General features: G+C 35.5%; 1 protein-coding gene across 2 annotated transcripts; it reads right to left on the minus strand.

Annotated features, from left to right (window-relative positions):
- Positions 1–398: 398 nt before the first annotated feature.
- LOC142505588 (dicer-like protein 4) lies at positions 399–18,707 on the minus strand. 2 transcript variants are annotated; one of them, XM_075618630.1, is made up of 25 exons: positions 18,446–18,707; positions 17,129–17,306; positions 15,237–15,347; positions 14,892–15,032; positions 14,717–14,789; positions 13,379–13,419; positions 11,264–11,407; positions 11,056–11,184; positions 9,955–10,093; positions 9,545–9,641; positions 9,124–9,310; positions 8,818–8,978; positions 8,542–8,748; positions 8,170–8,432; positions 7,814–8,088; positions 7,304–7,731; positions 6,403–6,497; positions 5,653–5,861; positions 5,293–5,502; positions 2,870–3,328; positions 2,509–2,781; positions 1,775–2,101; positions 1,298–1,649; positions 1,109–1,223; positions 399–758 (listed from the first exon to the last, which is right to left on the minus strand). In XM_075618630.1, exons 1-25 carry the CDS (start codon positions 18,592–18,594, stop codon positions 590–592), a joined length of 4,932 nt encoding a protein of 1,643 aa, XP_075474745.1. In that variant the 5' UTR covers positions 18,595–18,707; the 3' UTR covers positions 399–589. The 2 variants fall into 2 exon arrangements, with proteins under 2 accessions (XP_075474745.1, XP_075474744.1); XM_075618629.1 differs by having other exon boundaries at positions 14,892–15,056.

Raw genomic sequence — 18,707 nt, forward strand, 5'->3', positions numbered from 1 at the left:
TTCATCGAAACCAATTGTTTTATGACCTAAAAACTAAAATGAGATGTATGAAACCAATTTTTTTTTTTTTGGCAGTTTGAATCGAATAAAATCTGCGATTATCTTGTCATATCCCACAACCCTAGCAATTTCAAATGTGGAAACTTTGAGATAGAAGATTGCTTATCGCTCTGGGTTATGGCTAAAAGGATAAGACCCTGTTGGACTCAGGTCTCACAACCCATGTTTTGTAAAGCATTCAAGCAGTACAAAATCTCTGTGTTTTAACCTTTGTCAGCTTCTTTTGAGTAAGAAAGTCAAAGTGCAGTACGTGGCTCGATTCAGAACATGACAGGTGGTGCTAAATAGTATTAAAATAACATTGAAATAGTAAGTAACAAAATATCCTAGTATAATAAACTTTACATTAACCCAAACATTGAATGAGATATCAACTATAAATTGGTTCATGTACAAGTCTTGTTACTCAGAGGTCTTTACATATATATAGATATATCTACAACACAATAAGTGACACTATGAAGATCAATCACATTTTATATATGAAGATCAAAACACCAGCAGCATATCAATTTGTTTTTGCTTAGTTTCATTTATTTATTTTTTTATCCCATACATAGCCTTGGCATTTCAAGAACCAAATCGCTCCTTGTGCTGCATTTTCAGCAGCATCTTTCTTTCTTGTTCGAGGTTCGCCATAGAACTCGAAAGTTTCCTCTGGCATCTCTTCAATGTCCAACACAATTTTGTAGATGAATCTGCAAGAAACAAGAGTTGTGCATAATGAGATTCTTTGAGCAGTGAGTGTTGTAAAAAATATGAAAACGGATACACCATAATTGAAACCTATCGAGAAAAATACATAATCTCCCAAAGGCGCAAATTAGTCTGACTTATAACTAGATTGTCTAGCTCAATTTTTAATTTATTTTTTTACAGCAAATGAATCAAGCTTGAGCTCAAATCATTTCCTCAAAATTCTATTTCTAAAACTCAAACAAAAACAGACGAGACCACGGTTTCTTTCTAATTCAAGCTACTCGATCTACTTACAATGGACTTCAGATATAGAAAATGATTACTCAAATAGTTTGAGCCGATAACTTACTGTTTAGAGTGGTCTGGACCTGTCTCATTGCAACATTCAAATATAGGTGGTTTCCAGCAGTTGGCAGCACACATCTCATGCAGGCAAGACTTTGCCGTTCCATTACAGATAGAACCTAAAGCATTTGTTATAAGTTAACGAAAGAGTAAAAATTGAAAACAAGACTTTACAAGGCACACGGGTCCGCACCTGTTCCCTGTGGATCAAACCCGGAGTCAATATTTAGATGACTAGCGGGTGATTCAACATTGAAGCCATTATTGTGAATGGTTTGTGTCGCATGTGATTCTGAAGCAGTGTGCCGATAAGAAGTATGTCTCAAGGGTCTAGAAACAATATCATACTTGCTGGTGGATGCCTCGCTGAGAGGATATAGTTTCGCTTCATGATCACTTCGAGGAGATTCTTGAATTTTCAGCTTACCAAGTTTTACAGATTCAATAGAGGATGTCTCCTCTAACCCAATCAACTTGGCTTCTCTCTTTTCACATTTTCTAACCACTTCCTCGAGTGATTTTGATTTGGATCTGTAACCTTGAGCCTACAAACAAAAGCAAAGAACATAACCCAGCATGCTAAGGATTAATATGCTACAGAAAAAATCCATAAAAAGGAAAAAAACAATGAAATGAGAACACAAAATAGTGAAATAATTTTCAAAATCACCTTCAAACATTCAAATACTTGTCTTGCAGCAATTTTTTGGGCTATTTTTCCGCTTATGTTAGTGGCACAAGCTGTTGCTGTAATCGTTTTTTCATCCACTTTAGCTTCAACTAAGAACTTACCATCTTTCTTCACTTTAGAAAACTGAAGTTCCCAGTTATGGAATTGACAAAGTTCTCGTAGATCTCTGAGAGGATTAAATTGCAACTTGGATAAAGTAACAACAGGATCCAACAAAGACAATACTATTTTCCAAACACAGTTCAAATCAAATCCTGCATCAAGATATAAGGCACCAACACAAGACTCCACCACGTCACCAAGCACCTGAATCGATACAAGTTTATTCAGTTCACCATTGTTTCCAGTAATAAAACGAACATAGAGATAATCGATAAATATGATCTCACACGTCAATAGACACATCAATAGAGCTATTAATTCAAGAAAAAGCCATGTCAAATTGACAACTTCAATTTGAACAGTTCTGAAATTTTGCCACAAGATATCATGGGTATAGTTAATAAATAACAATAATAATAGGTGGACCCTAGCAATTCATAGACATCATGCAATATAATAGTTGAAAACTTTTTCAAGCTATTCACCTAAATCATCAAATACATCGAAAGAAGTATAATTTAAGTTAAAAAATAAGAATTGTGGAATCCAATTATACGATGGAACACATACTCAAGCTTCAAGTAAGGACATAGAAAGTGCATAAATTCAACCTTTGGACAAGTTAGCTCTTCAATATGCCCTTTTGCTGATGTTGATGTGCTAATGGAGTTTAAATATTCAGTCATTGATTCAAGGAGAGGACTAGAATCACAAAGAATGAATTTGTGCAAGGACCATCGTCCAGCTACACCAGCAAATGAAATGTTGTTTACCGAAGCTGATCTTAAATCGGTTAGCTGGCCAGGTTTCAAGCTTGGGTACACTGAATACAGATAGGAAGTGATCAAATAATCCAGGACGGCATCTCCAAGAAATTCAAGTCTCTGATTCAAGAGATCCATTATGTGTTAGACGAAGAGATAAAAAAAATTTAATTACAGATTTTCATACATGAGAGGCAGTGAGGAATACCTGGTAGCAACCTCCCAAATGATTGTTGAAAGATGGATGAATGAAAGCCTGAATGAGTAATCCCCTCTGGTAAAACTTGTACCCCAACAGATTTTCAAGGGCATTAACATCAATCTGATCGGAAAGTGTGAGGAATGCTGCACTAGCAGAGCAGATGTTATGAATTTTAGAAGGTGAAAAATCTACTTGTATGCCTACCCAGTTAAGAAATGCAGTTGCAGCTTTGAAGCCAGAGTCAACAATAAAAGCTCCAATAAGTGCCTCAACAACATCTGCTATGACTTTTTTGTATAACCAGATATGACCTTTGTTACACCTAACTTCAGCATTTTCACCATTTTTCTTGTCAGAACATCTAAAATGTATGTTTTTCTCAGTGTCCTTTTCGCAAGTTATAGGACAAGGATGACCAAATGTAAAGAACTGGCTTGGCTCTAATGATTGATCACGAATATACACCTGAAAATGTATTTGGATATGATAAAACATGTCAGCTAATTACAAACTATTAGGGAAACAATTATTAATGTAGAGCCATACATCTTCAAAGCACTGGCACATTATGTGGCAAAATATGGATTTATAGAGCAACAGGTTTATCTCTTTAATATGTTATAATCTTATATTCCAACTCCAAAAACAGAATAATAATTTGTCAATAATGTTTTGAGTGTCATATATAGTGTTCCACCACAAAGCAGATAATTAGTTCATTAGAACCACAACAGAGTGCCTATTCTAGAGAAATAATAAACAGAAACACAGCTTAAACAGAAATAGTACCTCTGTTTATTATATGTTTTTGTTTAGGTTTTTACAAGACAATATCTTTCTTTACCCTTCACTTTCTAACAAAATAACACATTTCTCACCAAATGCATTAATAACAAAATTAAAAAATAGAAAAAATTTCACAAAATGAAAATCCAAAGAATTTTAGCCAAATATAAAGCAAATTGTAGAACTTAAACAAAAATATTTGTGAAAATATACAATTATTACACTACTATTATCATAAAATTACCGATATATTACGTCAAAATATTTTGGATGGCATTTTAATTTGAACGTAGTAATTTTAAGTGTTCTATTTTTAATATATACTAATGTAATTAGCAGTTTATTTTAATTTCATATTTTAGTTATTTCTAAATATAGTATTTATATAAAATATCTATAAATATTTATACTATACTTAGTTAATGATTTATCGACTAAATTTAACTTCAAAATTGAATTTATATTTAAACAATTTACAATTACTTATTGATCATTTCACCAAACAAAAGTTGCTTTTGAACAAACTCACAAACAATCACTTGTTTCTATTTCTACTCAAACATGATTGTTTTCCAAACAGCCAGCTATTTCATTATTATTTGGGAAAAAATGCCACACCCCAAAAATAGAAAAGAAATAAGTAACAAAAAATCATCCCAGAAAGACTCTCAGTCCTCCCATTCAAGAATTTAACCCACTTCCTGACGCAGTGTTCTATTCCAAGCATATCCGCGTCAGGGTAACAACATCCACTCCCAGGTGCACATCTATACTATTAATATTTTTATCTATAAACAATATGTTCTAGGACCCAGTTGATCCACTGAACTCAATGAGGCACTGCCCATAGTTCCAACGAAGAGCAATTCAATGGTGGGTCAGGTATGGTCAAGTAAAAGCCAAGAATAAAATGGAAGAGTGTGTTTAGCAAGCTAAGTTCAGCCCATGTCTCTCAATCAAATCAATAAAGTAAGTAAATTGTACCTCAATTTGTTGTTGATCCCACTCAACCCCATCTGTCTCCATCCATTTTCACCATCAAGAGCATTTTAAGAACTTATTGTTGTTTAATAACAGATAAATATCATGTTGCTAAATATGATGTCACTCACTCAGGTTTTTCCTTATCATCTTGTTAAGAAAGGTACTAAACCTTTTAAATTTCAATTTAAAGAAAGAACTATTTGTGAAGTAATAGTGAACCAACAGGTGAACAAAATTAACATAGTAGATACGAAGTAACCACAATGGCACAATATAAATCTGCTCATGTCAGCAAAATAACATAGTAAATATGAAGTAACCACGGTTTTTTTTAACTGGAAGTAACCACAGTTTTAAATCTACTCATTAGCATGAGGATCCACATTCTTCATGGGTGAAGCCTTTACAGATTTAAAATGGAGATAGACCTGATAGCTTATTATTTTTTAAAAAAACTTTGATCCACTATTACCTTTAGGATGTCCTTTTCCATTCTAACGTCTTAATCCTGACATTTGTTTTTCTAATAAGTAATAAGAAACAAAAGCTACTGGCGATTGGGCAACCGCCCAATCCCAATGTTTTTGAATTCACATTCTAAGGACAGATATATCCTGAGAAAACCAAACATGACAAAAAATACAAATCATGTCAGTTACCTGTAGATTATTCCTCGTCGCTAGCTTGTGTAAATTATTATTGTTTACAATGTTGGAACGCTTTCTTGTTAGTTGCCCTTCATCTAAGGCATCATGCTCAAGGAAAAGATGTCTTCCAACAGCAAACTTGAGGAATGCGTCTCCAAGCACTTCAAGTCTTTCAAGAGAGAAATGTTCACAACATTTCTCAGTAGTCAGCGCTTCAAGAATCTGACATAATTTTAAATCATTCATCACGTAAATTTATAATAAACTGGTTAGATATAACAGAATGTCCTGCTCTTGGATAATTAATGGTGGAACTGAAGATCGATGCAGGCCTTAAACAAAAGCTGAGCCATAAACCCAAATAAACCTTACACGATCAGCAGTAACTTCTGCTGCCTCAGGGAATGAAGCAAATAGTTTCTCCCTCAATTCAATGGCTACAAGAAAGCTTTCAAGCCGACACATGATAGATGGCAATAGAGACAATGAACTTCCAATATCTTTAGAAAAACCAATAATTTTCAATTGACATATCTCCGGAGGTAATTCAACGAAGTGTTCCTCCTTTTCTCGCCATTCTTCTGAAAAAACAGTACTCCAAAATGTCGAATTCAAAGAAAAAGGAAGAAAAATTGGAAAATTAATTCTAGAAGCGTATAAAAGTCAACATGAAGTACCAGAAAAAATAAATTTCAATTTACAAGCTACTTATGTTTTAAGATTAAATCATCAACGTACATGGTATTGTGAATTGTGATAGGAATAGGTCCTAAGCTCGAATTTCAGCTGCCCCACCATTCATACACATTTATTAAACAATTTGGGTGTCAGGACTCAAACAAAAAAGTTTTAGCCCTCACAACTGAAAAATTGACAAACTAAAAAATTCGCTTGCTCGAATTTCATAAATTATAAATTTCTTAAAAGAGAAAAGTCATAAATTTCTTCTCAAACTAGTGTTGTTGAAATACATACAAAGGAATGTGGCAAATGCTTTCTATTCTTAGTAAAAACCTTAAACTCAAACCATAGCTTTTTATTATCTTTTTTTTTTCACACTACACTTACGCACATAATCTAACAAAATAATTATAAAGATTCACGGACTTACACAAACTATACCTGAGTGTTTTTTCTTTCGTAGTAAGTTGTCCAAAATAAAAAGTTGTTTTGCTTTTAGTAGTGGTTGATCAGGGTGTGCAAGATGAATATCAAACCTACAACGTAAAATTTGAATCATCACATGTGCTGAAGTGACATTAAAACCTGATGCAAACACTCACCACAACATGATCAATCGTGTAACACCAGCACAACAAATCATACATGCTGGACTGAGATCTCAGAATCAATAAACAACAAAGCTACAAAATTTATCAAACAAATATTATAAGTCTAATAATAAACTATTAATCTAATGAGGTAAAAACCATGAAGTTAGGCATGAGAAATGCAGTGAACCCCAGAAGTGGTGTATTAATTAACAGTAAGATTAAAATACCTAGTGATATTCTGATCTAAAATTCTATTCAAGAACTAAATAAGCTTCCTGATCCAGATACAAAACGATTATCAATGTTTGTCACAAAAGTCAGTGTAAAAGAAAAGCTTAATGTTGAAAAATTTGCCTCAGTTGTTCCTTAACATAAATTTTGTAAACAGAAACGTAAGCTAAAGATGAATCTCTCAGTACTTAAATCAAACATAATGCCAACTAACAGACTAGTAAAATAATTTTATAATGCACTCTTAACAAAATCTAAAGCGCATGAAAGCTACTGAAGAGAAAATACTGGTTCAATGCTCAGAGTCACTAAATTTCTGAAGTTCACTCTTACTTTAGTGCTGTTGATTATTGTAATTTATAACATGCAGAAATAACTGAAATATGAGTAAAGTATGTTTCATATGGAGGAGTTCATATCAACTCATATATTATCATTTACTCCTAAATGAAGCTGATGGTAAGAATAAAAATGAGGAATTATTAGCGATAAAAAAGTCAAGGAAAGAAATAACTTACACTTCAATGTAATGCTCCGCATGAGTTTTTGATTCATCATATAAGCTATACCCATTTTTCTCGTGACAAATATCAGAAATAAAGAAAAATGTATGTTTGCATGGGACATACACCAAACTGTTCACAATATCATGCACATCTTTGCCACCATTAGAAAGATGCAAGTGGCTGCCGGGTTGAGGAATTTCATCATCCACGACAATGTCTCGGTGTCTAAAAATTGGTGATGACAAGCATCTGTTCACTAGCATCCAGTCAACAGAGATTTTGTCATCATCATGCTGAACAATGGGAAGCATTAGATAGAAGGTTGAAGTGTTCGCTTCATGGACGTCATTCTCTTCTAATGAAAAATATTCTGGTATGAATTTAGACCGATCAAGAATGATACTAAGAAACATTTGCTGGAACTTCTCCGCAGATGCAACCTGTGCAATATAAATTCCAAATTCCGAAGAATAAATTATGCTAAGCATGCTTAACTATTTTGAATAGAAAGTTGAAATTTACCTCATCTTCATTAAATATGGCAACTCCAGATGGAATAAATTTTGTAGTCACCATTCTACCACGAGCCAGACAAAGATCCAATTGCATGTTCCCAGCTTCTTGGGGTAGTGGCTCTTTCACAAAAAGACCAAACTTTCTGTAAATCCTATCCACTGGATTAGGAGAAAACTTGACGTGATAAGAGCTAAAATGAGTGGAATCACCAACTTTGTTCCATGGTCCTCTCAGAGCTGCAGGAACAAGCATCTCATGGAGTTCTGCTGGCGAATTCCCATCTGCAATGAACAAATTCATTAAATTATCAAACTAATATTGAAGAAAGATAGTGCAACTCACAAGTACCAACGTTCCCTCACCATCGCAGCTGTCAGAGTCTGATAAGTCCTGAGTCACCTCATCATACTTATTATCATGATCTGGCAAAAGGTAATCAGTCAATGCTCTGACTTCATGCAATTCCTTGCATGCCTTCAAGCAGGCATCTCTTTTAGATAACTCAATTGACGATTGTGGTGCACTGACAATTTGATGAATTGGAGCATTGGCTGGGAGGATTATGTTGCAAACCACTCCATCTGAATCATCATAGTAAAAGAACTGAGGCTTTGGCTTGAAGTACCTAATCAAGACAAAAAGTAATTAGACAAAATATGGTGAAACTAAATGGAATAGCCTTAATACTCAAAACCAGAGAGCCTAATGGAGACTGAATAACTAGAATCTCATACTCATCATGTGGAAGTTTGGAACAATAGCGGTGCAGTAATGCAACACTCGAAACAGAACTTATAGTTGCCCCCGTAATATCAACTTTGTAGGTTCTTTCCTCAAAATCAGTTGGTGTCACATGAGATTTTCGAGAGAAAATTTCTTCGTTCATCCGATCTTCATCTTTCTTAAAATGTTCAATCAAATCGAGTTCCCTCGGGTTGCCCCTGTAGTATTTCATTAGATTTTAACTTTACTCATAAAGTGAAACCGAAAAATGGATTTGTATAAATCACCTGTCCACCAAAAATGCATATTCAGACTGGGGCATACGAGCACGGCCTCTTGATTGTATAAAACTAGCAACTGTTTCTGGAAGATCAAATCGTATTACAAGGCAGCATGTCTGAATATCAAGCCCCTCCTCCCCAACTTTTGTTGCAACTAAGAGATTTAGCTGCCAAAACAAGTTCATCAGAAAAACTGAAAAGTTATGTGAACGTGATTCTTTCTGCAAACAATCAGATAACCATAACTAAGTGAGGAAAGAAGAGGCTTAAAGACGACCAATACCTACTTAAGAAATTAAAAGAAAGTATTACCTCACCAGAACGAAACTTCTTGAGAATGATGTCTGTGTTTTTACGTGAGACAAGTCCAGAGTGAATACCAACAAGGAAACCACATTTCCAAGAACATAAAAACTTCAGATTTTGAAGTATATATGTGAGAGATCTTGCAATGACAATTCGATTGACAAATATTATACATTTCATACTTGATTGTAACCTGGAAAAAAAGTTGGTTAAATTTCAGAGAAGCAACAAAGAAATGACCACAAATATATATTTCAGTTCCTTACTGTCACATGATAGTTTTGTTTCTAGGTCATGATAATCGTTTTCCAGTGGCGATAGCAAAATGTAGATTAACTTTACCTTCGGTTTCGGTAAAATACTTTTCTAGAGAACAGATTCAAGTTGATCTAGTGTATTCAAAATTTTGCACGAACGAAATACCGACCCGAAATTTGATAGGATTCCAATCAGCCGTAGGAGCTTTTTAGAGAAAAATGGCTCCTCCAAAACATCTACACGGGATATATCAGCTTGCATGCCATCTGCAAAAATAATAGGACAATTTCAAACATCGACGGTAGGAAAAATGCACATGCCAAAAAGTTTATCAAGAAATATCTGTACCAAAATAAATGAAAATATTAGGCTCCCTATCAAATGATGCAATCATGCAATGCGGATAATGCTAATATAAGGTAAAAAGAAGTCAGTGATGGTGACAGAGGTAGTCTCCACACTTCTTTAACATCAGGAACACATAGCACATGTGTAGGTTACACGCACACACACACACGCATATATAACATTAAAAAGCCATATGATGGATGAAAACCTATAGTATCAACTACAAACTACCTCCGACGCAATCAGAAGCGAGGACTGAGGCTGCCCGCTGCAAGTATCTGTTGCACAAATAGTGATCATTGCAACTCCTTTCTTCCTCCACCATTTCAGTATTCTCGTAATGATCACCCTTTGAAGCAATATAGCTGGCCTTTGGAAAAGAGAGAGCGAATTAAAAAGTCAGTATCTTCCGTCAGAGATTTTAAGACACACGTGCACACCCTAAACCAGCGACACTGGGTTGGATAGTTAAAATCAAGATATCAAGCAGTAAAATCAACACAGAAGACTGAATCGGTCCTTCAAAAGTCACAGATAAGAAAACCTACAATGGCTCAACCTCTCATAGAAATTCAGGTAGGATATGAGCACAGCAATCCTTAAAAGTTCTTAGAAATATCTTTACCTTTTCCCCTTGGTGCTGTACATTTTCTGAAAACTAATGATACCAACTGTTTTCGCCAAGGGCTGCCAAAATAACACTCTCAAATATTGACATTTACAAAAGGAAAGTTGAAATCAGTTTCAACTCATATATGACACTGGAAAATGCAGACTAGATGGCAGTAATGTAAGGCACACTCGGTCTCATCACAGTGCACGTACTAGCACAACAACATATGATAATTATAGCACATGGCAAAAATGTCAATTCAACCATCAAGTGATGAAAACAGACACGATGACAGTGGAATTTGATGAGATAGATCCAATTTTGAATCATTCTGATTTTATAAAACCATTAATGGTTTGTGACATGACATGAAAATTCAACCGATCAAGTCAATTTACATTTATTGGTCTTGTTGATCAGGACGTCTTCTCAAAAATCCAGCCTGCAAAACCCTTTGGGCACTGGTTTGACATTTGAATAGAAACCAGGTCTAACAATTAAAAACACAAAAAAAGTTAAAAACAAATTAGAGTTTGGCACAATGTAATAGAAAGAATAACAATAAAGCCACTGAGTTTGGAAAGACAGAGAACATCTCTTTATTTTTACTGCTAAAACAATAGAGTTGAGGAACAACTTAGTGATATTGCATTTAAGTATAAACAGACAAATAATTGCAAATGGGAAAGAACTCCGAGCTCTAAATATTTTGACCTTACCTGTAATGCCCCCCATAGTCCTAGGTTTTGTAGACAAAATACTAAATCAGAATGCTTCTTTTGAAGTGACTTTTTGGAGATCCTGAGAATATTCTGGTCAAGTGTGCTCATCCGAATGGTAGACATACTCTGTGATACAGTGGAAGGATCAACTCAGTGTATTAAATGCAATGAATTCACCAAACTAAAATGTACCAGTACACAATACCTGGTGCTTTATCTCCTCAAGTTTCCTAACGAACAGCGAGTGAGTGCAAGAGTAGCCATTCTCGGTAGAACCATAATAGTATACAGTTACTTTGGGGGATGTTACAAATTGTTCCAGTTCATCTTTGTCTTGAATGGAATAAACCTATCAACAAGAAAGTCAAATGATCAAAAATTTAAGTCACAGCCACCAGAGCCACAACATCGTGATTCTAATCCCAAAACATCTAGGAAACTGAATTTAAAGTAAGAGAATGAGTGAGAGTTGCTTCATCTGCCAATCCTCTGAACTTGCCACTTTATATAGTTTGTACTATAAAATGTATAATTTATCAAATTGAAGTTTTTTTTTTATAGGAAACAATACTTTTTTGTTATAATAATAGACGTGTTACAAAAGTAGCGGATGAGTAATCCGCAAAATTTAAAAACGCTACGACACTATCATCATGACCATACATACTTCCAATCCATAACTAAATCTAAAATAGATAAATGATTAAACTCTGTCAGCTTAGTCGTCCAAGTCGCAACCCTGAATTTGATCATCTCTCATACTTTCGTCGACGGAGTCCGACAAATCCTTGAATATTCTGTTATTCCTCTCCAGCCAGATCGACCAAAAAGTGCAATGAATTACCAGATACCAGAATCTCTTAACTCTTCTTCCTGCTGGAATTCCCGGCTCAATAATGAACATGTCTCGTGCCCTTCTAGGAAAGATCCAATCAAATCTCAACTCTTGCATCAATTTTATCCATATTCCACTCGAAAAAGAACAATGTACCAGTAAATGATCATGATTCTCCTCATGGTTGTGACATAAAGTGCATCATTGTTGACATAAGACACAGCCTGGCCATCTTCTTTGCACCGAGTCTGAATTAGGAAGTTTCCCCAAAGCCATAATCCACGAGAAAACTTGAACCTTTTGCGGGATAGGTACTTTCCAGATATTGTCATAACAAAATAATATAGGGAAATTAATTATGGGAAAGAAATAATCATAGAAAGATCGGACGGAAAACGAATCGGAAAAGTCACCCAACCAAACTCTAAAATCCTCTGATCCCAACTCTAACCTAACTGCATATAAGACTCCTAATAGATTAGTTCCCAGCTCGATCTCATTTAAATCTCTTCTAAAACGCACATCCCATCGAAAGATTTGATTGACTCCTATATCGACAACCTCTAAAAAGCTAGAATAGGTTTATTAGTTTCGGTACATATCCGAAACAGAGATGGAAATCGCTCTTTGAACGAAGGACTCCCTCCCCCCAATCATCCTCCCAGAACCGAATGATATTGCCCTCTTTCAACACTGTCCTACTCAATTGATGAAATGTCGGTAAAAACGAGAAATAAATTTCTAAGGGGCTTCTAAAAGTCGCATTCCTGGCCAACCCCAAGTCTCACCCATTATATTGAAGACGATAAATGTTCTTTATAACTTTTTTCCACAACGTCTCCCTTTCCTTTGTACATCTCCACCACCATTTCCCTAGTAATGCTTTATTCTCAAACAATATTCCCCAATCCAGCCCTCCCCTGTCCTTCGGTTTACAAACCTGCTCCCATCCAACAACATGACAATTTTGTCCCCGTCCACTCCGTCCCACAAAAAATCCCTCATCATTTTTTCCATCTTTTTGGCCACCTGACTTGGCACTCTAAACAAAGACATGAAGTAAGATGGCATTGCGCTTAACACTGATTTTATCAAAGTAAGTCGACCCCCCTTGATAGGAACGCCTTCTTCCAACTTGAAAGTTTTTTTGCCATTTTGGATACAACCGGTTCCCAAAACTCCAAGGTCGTAGGCTTACCTCTCAACGGTACCCCGAGATACTTAATTGACCAATCATCTTTTTTGCACCCAATTGCTTGCGCCAAAACAACGACTTCCTCTTCTGAAACATTAATCCCCAACACAACAATTATTTTCAAAATTAATTTTCAAGCCCGATTTCAGCCCGAGGGAATTGAGTATTTCCACTAATGCCATCACATGCCTCTCTGATTGTACCAAAAACAACGTATCATCCGCAAATTGGATATCCAAATTGAAATATATAAAAAATGAGTATTTTCATATTCATCCTTCGGAACTCACCCTTGCTCGCAACAAAGCCTCGAGACTGTCAATCGAACCTCCTGAAAACACAAGAAAGTATGTCAGGAAACAAATCAATGAACCAAGGTACAATCTGTTGGTTGCAAAAATCAACAGAATTTCCAGTACTTAGTAGCATATACAGATGCTCGGAAATAAACGTAAAAATGGAGATCGATGGAGTAATGGAAGAAAAAAACGCAAGAAAATATCGGTTGCAAAGTGAGAGTGCGAGTTAAAAAAAATAGAAATCGGGAGAAACAAATTACGCTCATTTGGGAGATCAATAACAATTAAAAATGAAACTATCCAACACACCAGCATGCTTTTCAGTTTTAAATGTATACATTTAACAGGTCAATGCAACTGATACAAGTAACATGTATTCACTTCACAGAAATAAAAATTACCAACATGTTGATAAATAATTTGCTCCATCCTCAACAACATAAAATTTTAAAACCCAATGCTTACAAAAGTAGATATTTTTCCTACATACGATCTAAAATTTAATATAAGCCTTTGTGCCAGTACTTAGCTCTCATCAAATACATTTAATCAACTACCTAGGAATAGGGTCAGATCAAACCAATCAATTTATACATCTGACCAAAGTACTTAAAATAGGACAGAGCCGTAAGAGCTTGATTTCTGAAATTAAAAAGACACAAGAGAAGTCATTTAAACCTGAAGGAGGAAATTCCATTTTGTCCATTTTCAGACTCACCTATGGCACCATCAGAATAATTGTCCTCACATTGCTCATCTCACTTAGCAGCACGCTCTTGGTTTGCAAGCTAATCAGCTAACCCCTTCCCACCTCTGAAAATATAGGAACTAAATGTATACATCGGAACTCCAACTTGCCTCACTAAATATTTAAATCGTGACCCTCAATATTAACAATCGTGTTTTGTTCGTTTTTTTATCCTATCATTTTGAATTAAAGCACAATAGAATGTGTTACGTCACAAAACTACGAATGATCGAAGTTTAGCCACCATAATCATAAGATATCAGGCCATAAATTCTTTCATAACGTTCATTTTATCCAAAGATTGTTGGATCCAACCATTTTATTCTTGCTACTGAATACTGATAATCCTTTGCTCGACTTCCACAATTAGGTATCTCACCCCAACTACAACATTTCCCCAGTAAATGAAGCACTACAAAATACAGCAATTTAGTTTACAATGCAGCATGCGTGAAATAGGACGATATGAAAACTTTAACAAGAATGCAATCAAAATACGTCATATCAAGGGAAAAAAAGGAGAGAAGTTTCTCAGCATGCTCAAACAGAATTGTTCTTCAAAACTTACTTGGACAGCTTACCTTTCCCTAATATTGGAGATGCTGTCATTCCAAAAATACGTGGAAGTTTCACAGAATCCACTTTGTAAAAGATCTGTAGCATTTTCAACATTAATCCATGTGTCTCTTGTTATGACTAAAAGGATCAATTTTCAACCACTGCATGCTGATTAACTCATTAATTCAGTTTACCCACCTTCATAATTTCAGCATAAGGATGATTGCTTTCAACTTGAGCATAATGACACTCATCAAATATCAGAAGGGCAATCAGCTCAATCTTAATGTAGCAATGTGAAAGATTATGCAACAATATCTGAGGTGTCATAACAAGGACCTGGAAATGGAAGAAATGTACAATCTAGAAATCAAAATAATAAAAAAACTCAACTATTTTCCTTCGCAAACCAGAGGAAGATAATTCCCCCAGGCAAGCCAGAGGGAGACAATTTATCGCAAACATGTTGAATGAACCATAAAGGTATTAAACAAACAGTTCTAGTACATCCATATTTAAAAATTGACAACTAACTAAACTAACCTCGTGTTCCTCCAGTTCTTTTTCCCAGTTACATCTGCTCCTTAAATTCATTGAACTCCCACAGTAGGTACCAACTTTGAAATCAATAGATTTTCCTATGACCTTGGCTTGCTTTAATTTCCCATGGAAAAAAAATCAAAGTAAGATTTCGATAAATTATCACAAACTCCGGACGAACTTCTTTAAGGAGTAATTATTCTATCAATACAACACTTGCTGACATGCTTTATCCAGAAGTTAATAGTTTTAATTTATAAGCTGTTCATCTAACAAAGGCACTGTTTATGTTACACAAGCTGAAATCTGTTTAAAATATAATTAAATCCTTGGAGCACTCAAGCTAAGGTGGTTTGAAAAAGTTACATCACATTTGACAAAGGCTCACCAAGTTGAGAAAAGTGATGGGAAAGTTGAAAAGGAAAAGGAAGAGGTCAACCTAAACATACATGTAATAAAGTGTTCTCAACATTATTAATTTCACTTTGTCGAAAAGGAAAAAAAGCATTATAATTTCACAGAAACATAATGCCAATAATCTCATTATGCTACCAGTTAAATGATAAGCTGGCCCAAAGCTTATCAATCATCCTGGCCCATAGTTCAAGATCAACAAGTCCACAAGTCCAAGTTGAATTGGCCATCGGAAAGACTTGGCCCATTACGTCTACAGATTCTTCTACAAACATCTTTTGTCATTGTTCGATAGATTGTTACAACAGCGTAACAAACTCTTTCTACACTTTTCAATGCAATTGTATATAAATAGGATACGCTGTATACGAGAATATCAGTGACTAAATATACAATTCTCAAGTCTCTTTCACATCATTATATTTTTCTTGCTCTGCCCAACAAACCTTGATCTAAACAATTTGATATGTTCTGATGTTCAAGTATTGACACGGCGACCCGGCGTACTGAGTCCTACGAGACTTAGATATGTGATTCTCCAAACCCCCCTTGCCACAACCATGACTATAGCATATATAATTATATATGTATAAGACCCATCCTCATTTTGAAAATATAACATGTAGAGAGTGATATTCATTCAGAGCCCAAGAAAATGCCTATAATCCTTCTTCTTATACTAATCCTCCAAATTCGTTTTGAGTTTTCCCAGTTTATTTCAACTCATTTACTTTACTTTCCATATTCAGTATTTTTGTTTACAGAAACGTATCCGCTACATTTCTGCCCAACTTTACTTTTCCTTTATGTTCTCCTCACATTCAATTATCCCTCAGCATGTTACCTTATCTCTTAGGCATTGTTATACTTCATCGAGCCATTCGATATAGTTCACTGAGGGCTGAGGGATGGTATTAGCAGAAAAGCGCTGGGGATACAAGACATAAATGGGCAGACATAATTTGAGGAAGTATTTAAACCACAAGTGCATATGCAATTATGCACCTAATTTTTGGCATCACAAGCAGTCAGAAAAATTTGGATCCAGCTTTGCATGAAAAGATACTTTGGGGAATCTGAAAAAACTTGTGTCACACAACTTTCTGATAATTGGCATGAGCCATAGAAAATTTGTCTAGTCCCCATTTCTCTCTTCCCGCCACCACCCGCATAATTCATCATTAGTTGTTCTGAAAAATCAAATGTACGAGGCAGGCACTAAATTTGAATTCACACCAAATATGGGAGGACATAGAGCTATTTTCACTATTGAAGGCAAATGATTCATGGTATAGTTGGTAATATTGATCCTGGAATGAAATAGCAAAGGCCCACACACATTAATATCAGTCCACGGCCCCACACACATTAATATCAGTCCTCGGCCCCACACACATTACTATCAGTGCACGAGTAGATACAATATCTATAATACCACAAAAAAGAAAAAAAATGGAGAATGCAGAAAGGAATGGGGAAACCTGCTGGACCAGAGCAACTGTAGGAGCTAGAAAAATGCATACATTCTTTTGAGGCTTTTTAATCAGGTGTCCCATCTCATAAATTAGTAAAACGGCGATATGAGTCTTCCCACAGCCTGTTCCCAGATAGATGATTACATTCTCCTCCACGGCTTTCATACAAAGGTCTATCTGGTACCTGTGAGTATGTCAAAACATCAATTAGATTTGATTTTGTGTCTCAACCTATACGGGATCAGAATTCAGACATACATTTGGGAGGGTAATTAATTCATTTGAGTTCTAATGTCTTAGACTGTCACTAAGATGACATCAGGCAACATGAAAAACAAACATTAAATAAGTTTCTTTCTTTCATTCCTTTATAGGTGATGATAACAATACCTCTTGCTTGGTCCAGAGAAGGAAGATCAAAAAGACTCTGAACGAACCAAGAAAACAACATCTAAAATTTAAAGTAAAAAACAAATTTGACAATAAGAAAATTCTTTCGGCATTCTTCTTTTATGTCAGCACATTATCAGGTGGACCAAAAAAACAAGTGATCGCTCAGGTGCCTTTGACATCAATTACGATGATATTATCGAGACCTCAATATATAAATGCTTAAGATAACATATGAAAAAAAATATTGGCATGCCATATATAAGTACATAAACATTCTTATTACAAGCACACCAAGAAGAATGAATAGCTGGGTTTGGTCTCTCTCAGGGCCGAGCCATGAGCCGATACACAGTCCGCAGTTAGCAGGCTTGTGTGCTACTGCACATACTTGATGGATTTAACCAGTTTTATTGCGCAAGAACACATATTTAAGGATCTCCAAAGTGTCAGGGAGGATTAACAGATAATTTATCCAAAAACCAACCTCGCAAGAAGCAGCTTTCCAATTTTGTAATTACAAAGGATGGATTTTGCACGTAAGAACATATGTACCTGAACCTTTTTTTTTAACTGGTTCCCATAATTAACGAGGTAACATCCCAATATGTTGTATTATTTACAATAAAATTGAGAATGTGGATAAAGAGACAGGGATTTCCCACGTCATGCAAAATTCCAGCCAACTTCATTCCCAACAAAATCCAGTACAGCATGCTGTAGTGATCGCACATGGCTCTGTCATGCCAAAAAATCTACCAACATTGTCATCTCCCTTCTATTCCTTTTCCCTCTCTCCTACTTCCCCATACACAATTATAAAAATAAAAATAAAAAACACGACAAAACAAAAAAAAAAAACAAACAAAACCCACAATGAGAATTCAGTAGCATGATTAAGAAACTATACTTTCCAGAGCTAAAAAAGCTTACTTTCTAGCGATTGTTCTGGGATCTTTCTCCGACTTCTCTGTATTTTTCTGTTCGTCATCACACTCGAGAGAAAGAGATGATAGCTGCTCGGAAATCCCGTCTGCTACAAACTGACTCTGATGGTGCGGGATGCTGCAGATGCCGTCCATAGAGGCGGTTCCGGCGGTGGTGATCGGCGTCAGACAGTGGATTGACCTATAGTTAACTCAAAAGTCTGACAAGAGTCTTAAGATTGTCACTTGCGTAAGAAAGTGACATCTTT

This window comes from Primulina tabacum, chromosome 10, assembly GCF_025594145.1.
Source record: "Primulina tabacum isolate GXHZ01 chromosome 10, ASM2559414v2, whole genome shotgun sequence".
In the NCBI taxonomy this organism is placed as follows: domain Eukaryota; kingdom Viridiplantae; phylum Streptophyta; class Magnoliopsida; order Lamiales; family Gesneriaceae; genus Primulina; species Primulina tabacum.